Source organism: Bombina bombina, chromosome 4, assembly GCF_027579735.1.
Source record: "Bombina bombina isolate aBomBom1 chromosome 4, aBomBom1.pri, whole genome shotgun sequence".
In the NCBI taxonomy this organism is placed as follows: domain Eukaryota; kingdom Metazoa; phylum Chordata; class Amphibia; order Anura; family Bombinatoridae; genus Bombina; species Bombina bombina.
In genome coordinates, this window is record NC_069502.1 from 883200075 (window position 1) to 883208794 (window position 8720).

At 38.7% G+C, this 8720-nt stretch overlaps 1 protein-coding gene across 1 annotated transcript in view; it reads right to left on the reverse strand.

The window, feature by feature from the left end:
• The window catches only part of LOC128655683 (sulfotransferase 6B1), a gene marked incomplete at its 5' end in the record, with an annotated part of 43831 nt that overhangs the window by 17982 nt on the left and 17129 nt on the right, over positions 1 to 8720 (reverse strand). Inside the window, 1 exon segment of the mRNA XM_053709266.1 lies at positions 631 to 787. Coding sequence (XP_053565241.1) covers positions 631 to 787 — 157 coding nt within the window.

Below are 8720 nucleotides of genomic sequence, written 5' to 3' on the forward strand. Positions count from 1 at the left end.
TTAGTGTCCCTTTAACCACAGGGAAATATAAATTGGCACCATGTTTTCTTGTTTCAACAACATCAGGACTGGAATGGGTACTATAAATTGAAGAGCCAAGAGGTTGCCACTTTCCAGAAACTATTACGACAACATTTTCACGCTAAAAGAGATAGCACTTCTCTATCACAATAAAATATGTTGTGGCAGTCTTTGGTCCAATACATTCTGCAGACCCTTTAACACCAACTGGTGTGAGAATTTATCAATCCTCTGCCTCCCAGTTGTGAATATCCAAGATTTAGTGATAATTCTGTTCATTTTCAAGTGTTTGAGCATTTCAGATGGAATTAATATATTTTCTTTAAAGAGCGATACTAGTGGAAAAAAGTTGCAGAGCACTGCAGGTCCGGAGTGGAAAACTCGCACTACTCAGACTTGTACAACTAGTGCTGCTTGTTGTATCAATGGGGATTTTTACTTTGGATCAGCAGTGCTCTGTGGGTCCTAAGTGGCCCTTCTATTGTGTGTTTAACTCCACGTAAAATTCAATTACATTTTTTGACTATTATGACCCTTTGATTACTATTGTCTCCAGTTTTAATTTGAGACACAATGATTAACATTTAACCTTTGACCTTTCTCATTTACCTTTCCGGAAAAGAGCCTGACCAAATTCCCCATAAGTTCCTGTAGACTTTTCTTTCATATTCTTAAACACGCCTCTGTGGGCAATGAGGTCAACTTGATCTTCAGTAAGAGACATCCCAAAGAAGGTGGATATTTTCCTTACAGCAGCCACTAAATCCTGAAAAAGAAAAAAAATGACAGTCGACTAAACTCAGAAAATATGAGAATACATTGCAATATTTACATATTCATAGTCTTATGGGGGATATGAATCTAAAATTTTACATTTAGCCACCCATCAACAAGCGCTACCCAGGTGCTGAACCAAAAATGGGCCATTTCCTAAGCTTACATTCCTGATATTTAAATAAAGATACCAAGTGAATGAAGAAAAACTGATAAATTAAATTAGAAAGTTCTATTAAAAAATGTGCTTCATTCCCATGATACTCTTTGTAAATGAGATAAATAGGTAGGTGTCTGGCGCACTATGTGGCAGGAAATAGTGTTGCCATCTAGTGTTCTTACAAATGGATAAACTCCTGCTCTATAGTGCTCCAGACACAACATTAGAATGTTAGAATGTTGTTTAAATGGCATGCTCTATCTAAATCATGAAAGAAAATTGTGGGTTTAATGTACATTTAATGTATAATAATTCAAATATTATTCATATGAAGGAACAGCATTTATTTATTGCCTAAAAAAATTTGAGATAAAATTGAAATTTATCATGAAACTAATACAGCTGTGCCATTTATGAACTTCATATTAAAGGATCAATAAATACCATTTAATTATCTGCAAATGCACAATAGCAAGATAATGTAACAGCATTTACCCAAAAATGTAAATTGTTATAATTTCTAATAAGAACCTTCCCTGCCCACTGAGGCCTCAATGATCGAAAGTGCTTTGAAGCGGAAAACTATTCCAAGGGATCTGACGCTATGTTGAGCGAGCCTGATGAAATATTCCAAGCTCACGACATAGCAACATCCCCGAGAGGCGCATGAAGATGAGGGCTCTAGGAATAGAGCCAAAGATAAGAAGATGCAGAGATGGCGGAAGAGGCTGCTGAAGTCCGCCTCTACCACCACATAAGGTGGGCCCCCGGCGCAAATGAAGAAATGAAGGCTATTCCATATGAGAAATTGCCAAGAAACTGAAGATCTCATACAATGCTGTTTACTACTCCCATCACAGAACAGTGCAAACTGGCTCTAACCAGAATATAAATAGGAGTGGCACTGAGCAAGAGGACAATTACATTAGAGTGTCTAGTTTGAGAAGCAGAAGACTCACAGGTCCCCTACTGGCAGCTTCATTAAATAGTACCTGCAAAACACCAGTCTCAACTTTAACAGGCAATTCTAGGCAGAGTTGCAAAGAAAAAGCCAAATCTCAGACTGGCCAATAAAAAGAAAAGATTAAAGGGACAGTCTAGTCAAAATTAAACTTTCATGATTTGTAAAGGGAATGCAATTTTAAACAACCTTCCAATTTACTTTTATCATCAAATTTTCTTGGTATTCTTTGTTAAAAGCTAAACCTAGGTAGGCTCATTTTCTAATTTCGAAGCCCTTGAAGGCCGCCTCTTATCTCAGGGCATTTTGATAGTTTTTCACAGCTAGAGGGCATTAGTTCACGTGTGCCATATAAATAACATTGTTACCTAGGAGTCAGCACTGATTGGATAAAATGCATGTCTGTCAAAAGAATAAGGGGGCAGTCTGCAGAGGCTTAGATACAAGCTAATCACAGGGGTAAAAAACATAATTTATGTAAGAACTTACCTGATAAATTCATTTCTTTCATATTAACAAGAGTCCATGAGCTAGTGACGTATGGGATATACATTCCTACCAGGAGGGGCAAAGTTTCCCAAACCTTAAAATGCCTATAAATACACCCCTCACCACACCCACAAATCAGTTTAACGAATAGCCAAGAAGTGGGGTGATAAGAAAAAAGTGCGAAGCATATAAAATAAGGAATTGGAATAATTGTGCTTTATACAAAAAATCATAACCACCACAAAAAAGGGTGGGCCTCATGGACTCTTGTTAATATGAAAGAAATGAATTTATCAGGTAAGTTCTTACATAAATTATGTTTTCTTTCATGTAATTAACAAGAGTCCATGAGCTAGTGACGTATGGGATAATGACTACCCAAGATGTGGATCTTTCCACACAAGAGTCACTAGAGAGGGAGGGATAAAATAAAGACAGCCAATTCCTTCTGAAAATAATCCACACCCAAAATAAAGTTTAACGAAAAACATAAGCAGAAGATTCAAACTGAAATCGCTGCCTGAAGAACTTTTCTACCAAAAACTGCTTCAGAAGAAGAAAATACATCAAAATGGTAGAATTTAGTAAAAGTATGCAAAGAGGACCAAGTTGCTGCTTTGCAGATCTGGTCAACCGAAGCTTCATTCCTAAACGCCCAGGAAGTAGATACTGACCTAGTAGAATGAGCTGTAATTCTCTGAGGCGGAATTTTACCCGACTCAACATAGGCAAGATGAATTAAAGATTTCAACCAAGATGCCAAAGAAATGGCAGAAGCTTTCTGGCCTTTCCTAGAACCGGAAAAGATAACAAATAGACTAGAAGTCTTACGGAAAGATTTCGTAGCTTCAACATAATATTTCAAAGCTCTAACAACATCCAAAGAATGCAACGATTTCTCCTTAGAATTCTTAGGATTAGGACATAATGAAGGAACTACAATTTCTCTACTAATGTTGTTGGAATTCACAACCTTAGGTAAAAATTCAATAGAAGTTCGCAACACCGCCTTATCCTGATGAAAAATCAGAAAAGGAGACTCACAAGAAAGAGCAGATAATTCAGAAACTCTTCTAGCAGAAGAGATGGCCAAAAGGAACAAAACTTTCCAAGAAAGTAATTTAATGTCCAATGAATGCATAGGTTCAAACGGAGGAGCTTGAAGAGCTCCCAGAACCAAATTCAAACTCCAAGTAGGAGAAATTGACTTAATGACAGGTTTTATACGAACCAAAGCTTGTACAAAACAATGAATATCAGGAAGAATAGCAATCTTTCTGTGAAAAAGAACAGAAAGAGCGGAGATTTGTCCTTTCAAAGAACTTGCGGACAAACCCTTATCTAAACCATCCTGAAGAAACTGTAAAATTCTCGGTATTCTAAAAGAATGCCAAGAAAAATTATGAGAAAGACACCAAGAAATATAAGTCTTCCAGACTCTATAATATATCTCTCGAGATACAGATTTACGAGCCTGTAACATAGTATTAATCACGGAGTCAGAGAAACCTCTTTGACCAAGAATCAAGCGTTCAATCTCCATACCTTTAAATTTAAGGATTTCAGATCCGGATGGAAAAAAGGACCTTGCGACAGAAGGTCTGGTCTTAACGGAAGAGTCCATGGTTGGCAAGATGCCATCCGGACAAGATCCGCATACCAAAACCTGTGAGGCCATGCCGGAGCTATTAGCAGAACAAACGAGCATTCCCTCAGAATCTTGGAGATTACTCTTGGAAGAAGAACTAGAGGCGGAAAGATATAGGCAGGATGATACTTCCAAGGAAGTGATAATGCATCCACTGCCTCCGCCTGAGGATCCCGGGATCTGGACAGATACCTGGGAAGTTTCTTGTTTAGATGAGAGGCCATCAGATCTATCTCTGGGAGCCCCCACATTTGAACAATCTGAAGAAATACCTCTGGGTGAAGAGACCATTCGCCCGGATGCAACGTTTGGCGACTGAGATAATCCGCTTCCCAATTGTCTACACCTGGGATATGAACCGCAGAGATTAGACAGGAGCTGGATTCCGCCCAAACCAAAATTCGAGATACTTCTTTCATAGCCAGAGGACTGTGAGTCCCTCCTTGATGATTGATGTATGCCACAGTTGTGACATTGTCTGTCTGAAAACAAATGAACGATTCTCTCTTCAGAAGAGGCCAAAACTGAAGAGCTCTGAAAATTGCACGGAGTTCCAAAATATTGATCGGTAATCTCACCTCCTGAGATTCCCAAACTCCTTGTGCCGTCAGAGATCCCCACACAGCTCCCCAACCTGTGAGACTTGCATCTGTTGAAATTACAGTCCAGGTCGGAAGAACAAAAGAAGCCCCCTGAATTAAACGATGGTGATCTGTCCACCACGTTAGAGAGTGTCGAACAATCGGTTTTAAAGATATTAATTGATATATCTTCGTGTAATCCCTGCACCATTGGTTCAGCATACAGAGCTTAAGAGGTCGCATGTGAAAACGAGCAAAGGGGATCGCGTCCGATGCAGCAGTCATAAGACCTAGAATTTCCATGCATAAGGCTACCGAAGGGAATGATTGAGACTGAAGGTTTCGACAAGCTGTAATCAATTTTAGACGTCTCTTGTCTGTTAAAGACAGAGTCATGGACACTGAATCTATCTGGAAACCCAGAAAGGTTACCCTTGTTTGAGGAATCAAAGAACTTTTTGGTAAATTGATCCTCCAACCATGATCTTGAAGAAACAACACAAGTCGATTCGTATGAGACTCTGCTAAATGTAAAGACTGAGCAAGTACCAAGATATCGTCCAAATAAGGAAATACCACAATACCCTGTTCTCTGATTACAGACAGAAGGGCACCGAGAATCTTTGTGAAAATTCTTGGAGCTGTAGCAAGGCCAAACGGTAGAGCCACAAATTGGTAATGCTTGTCTAGAAAAGAGAATCTCAGGAACTGATAATGATCTGGATGAATCGGAATATGCAGATATGCATCCTGTAAATCTATTGTGGACATATAATTCCCTTGCTGAACAAAAGGCAATATAGTCCTTACAGTTACCATCTTGAACGTTGGTATCCTTACATAACGATTCAATAATTTTAGATCCAGAACTGGTCTGAAGGAATTCTCCTTCTTTGGTACAATGAAGAGATTTGAATAAAACCCCATCCCCTGTTCCGGAACTGGAACTGGCATAATTACTCCAGCCAACTCTAGATCTGAAACACAATTCAGAAATGCTTGAGCTTTCACTGGATTTACTGGGACACGGGAAAGAAAAAATCTCTTTGCAGGAGGTCTCATCTTGAAACCAATTCTGTACCCTTCTGAAACAATGTTCTGAATCCAAAGATTGTGAACAGAATTGATCCAAATTTCTTTGAAAAAACGTAACCTGCCCCCTACCAGCTGAACTGGAATGAGGGCCGTACCTTCATGTGAACTTAGAAGCAGGCTTTGCCTTTCTAGCAGGCTTGGATTTATTCCAGACTGGAGATGGTTTCCAAACTGAAACTGCTCCTGAGGACGAAGGATCAGGCTTTTGTTCTTTGTTGAAACGAAAGGAACGAAAACGATTGTTAGCCCTGTTTTTACCTTTAGATTTTTTATCCTGTGGTAAAAAAGTTCCTTTCCCACCAGTAACAGTTGAAATAATAGAATCCAACTGAGAACCAAATAATTTGTTTCCCTGGAAAGAAATGGAAAGTAGAGTTGATTTAGAAGCCATATCAGCATTCCAAGTCTTAAGCCATAAAGCTCTTCTGGCTAAGATAGCCAGAGACATAAACCTAACATCAACTCTAATAATATCAAAAATGGCATCACAGATAAAATTATTAGCATGCTGGAGAAGAATAACAATATCATGAGAATCACGATTTGTTACTTGTTGCGCTAGAGTTTCCAACCAAAAAGTTGAAGCTGCAGCAACATCAGCCAATGATATAGCAGGTCTAAGAAGATTACCTGAACACAGATAAGCTTTTCTTAGAAAAGATTCAATTTTTCTATCTAAAGGATCCTTAAACGAGGTACCATCTGACGTAGGAATGGTAGTACGTTTAGCAAGGGTAGAAATAGCCCCATCAACTTTAGGGATTTTGTCCCAAAATTCTAACCTGTCAGGCGGAACAGGATATAATTGCTTAAAACGTTTAGAAGGAGTAAATGAATTACCCAATTTATCCCATTCTTTGGAAATTACTGCAGAAATAGCATTAGGAACAGGAAAAACTTCTGGAATAACCGCAGGAGCTTTAAAAACCTTATCCAAACGAATAGAATTAGTATCAAGAGGACTAGAATCCTCTATTTCTAAAGCAATTAGTACTTCTTTAAGTAAAGAGCGAATAAATTCCATCTTAAATAAATATGAAGATTTATCAGCATCAATCTCTGAGATAGAATCCTCTGAACCAGAAGAGTCCAAAGAATCAGAATGATGGTGTTCATTTAAAAATTCATCTGTAGAGAGAGAAGATTTAAAAGACTTTTTACGTTTACTAGAAGGAGAAATAACAGACAAAGCCTTCTTTATGGATTCAGAAACAAAATCTCTTATGTTATCAGGAACATTCTGCACCTTAGATGTTGAGGGAACTGCAACAGGCAATGGTACATTACTAAAGGAAATATTATCTGCTTTAACAAGTTTGTCATGACAATTATTACAAACAACAGCTGGAGGAATAGCTACCAAAAGTTTACAGCAGATACACTTAGCTTTGGTAGATCCAGCAGGCAGTGATTTTCCTGTAGTATCTTCTGGCTCAGATGCAACGTGAGACATCTTGCAATATGTAAGAGAAAAAACAACATATAAAGCAAAATAGATCAAATTCCTTATAAGACAGTTTCAGGAATGGGAAAGAATGCCAAACATCAAGCTTCTAGCAACCAGAAGCAAATGAAAAATGAGACTGAAATAATGTGGAGACAAAAGCGACGCCCATATTTTTTAGCGCCAAATAAGACGCCCACATTATTTGGCGCCTAAATGCTTTTGGCGCCAAAAATGACGCCACATCCGGAACGCCGACATTTTTGGCGCAAAATAACGTCAAAAAAATGACGCAACTTCCGGCGACACGTATGACGCCGGAAACGGAAAAGAATTTTTGCGCCAAAAAAGTCCGCGCCAAGAATGACGCAATAAAATGAAGCATTTTCAGCCCCCGCGAGCCTAACAGCCCACAGGGAAAAAAGTCAAATTTTTGAGGTAAGAAAAATATGATAATTCAATGCATAATCCCAAATATGAAACTGACTGTCTGAAAATAAGGAAAGTTGAACATTCTGAGTCAAGGCAAATAAATGTTTGAATACATATATTTAGAACTTTATAAATAAAGTGCCCAACCATAGCTTAGAGTGTCACAGAAAATAAGACTTACTTACCCCAGGACACTCATCTACATGTTTGTAGAAAGCCAAACCAGTACTGAAACGAGAATCAGTAGAGGTAATGGTAAATATAAGAGTATATCGTCGATCTGAAAAGGGAGGTAAGAGATGAATCTCTACGACCGAAAACAGAGAACCTTATGAAATAGACCCCGTAGAAGGAGATCACTGCATTCAATAGGCAATACTCTCTTCACATCCCTCTGACATTCACTGCACGCTGAGAGGAAAACCGGGCCCCAACTTGCTGCGGAGCGCATATCAACGTAGAATCTAGCACAAACTTACTTCACCACCTCCCTTGGAGGCAAAGTTTGTAAAACTGATTTGTGGGTGTGGTGAGGGGTGTATTTATAGGCATTTTAAGGTTTGGGAAACTTTGCCCCTCCTGGTAGGAATGTATATCCCATACGTCACTAGCTCATGGACTCTTGTTAATTACATGAAAGAAAGTATATTTTTATAAAAGTGTTGGTTATGCAAAACTGAGGAATAGGTAATAAAGGGATTATCTAGCTTTTTAAACAATAAAAATGTTGGTGTTGACTGTCCCTTTAAAATGAGCAAAGGAGCACAGACACTGGAAGATTGGAAAAAAAGTGTTATGGCCAGATGAATCAAGTTTGAGATGTTCGGATCACAAAGAAGAACATTTGTGGGACACAGACCAAATGAAAAGATGCTAGAGGAGTGCTTGATGCTATCTGTCAATCACGGGGGAGACAATGTGATGGTCTGGAGGTGCTTTGGTGGTGGTAAAGTGGTAGATCTATACAGGGTAAAAGGGACTTTGAAGAAGGAAGGCTATCACTTAAATTTGTAATGCCATGCCCTACCCTGTGGATAGCACTTGATTGGAGCCAATTTCCTCCTTCAACACGACAATGACCAAAAGAACAGCTCCAAACTATGCAAGAACTATTT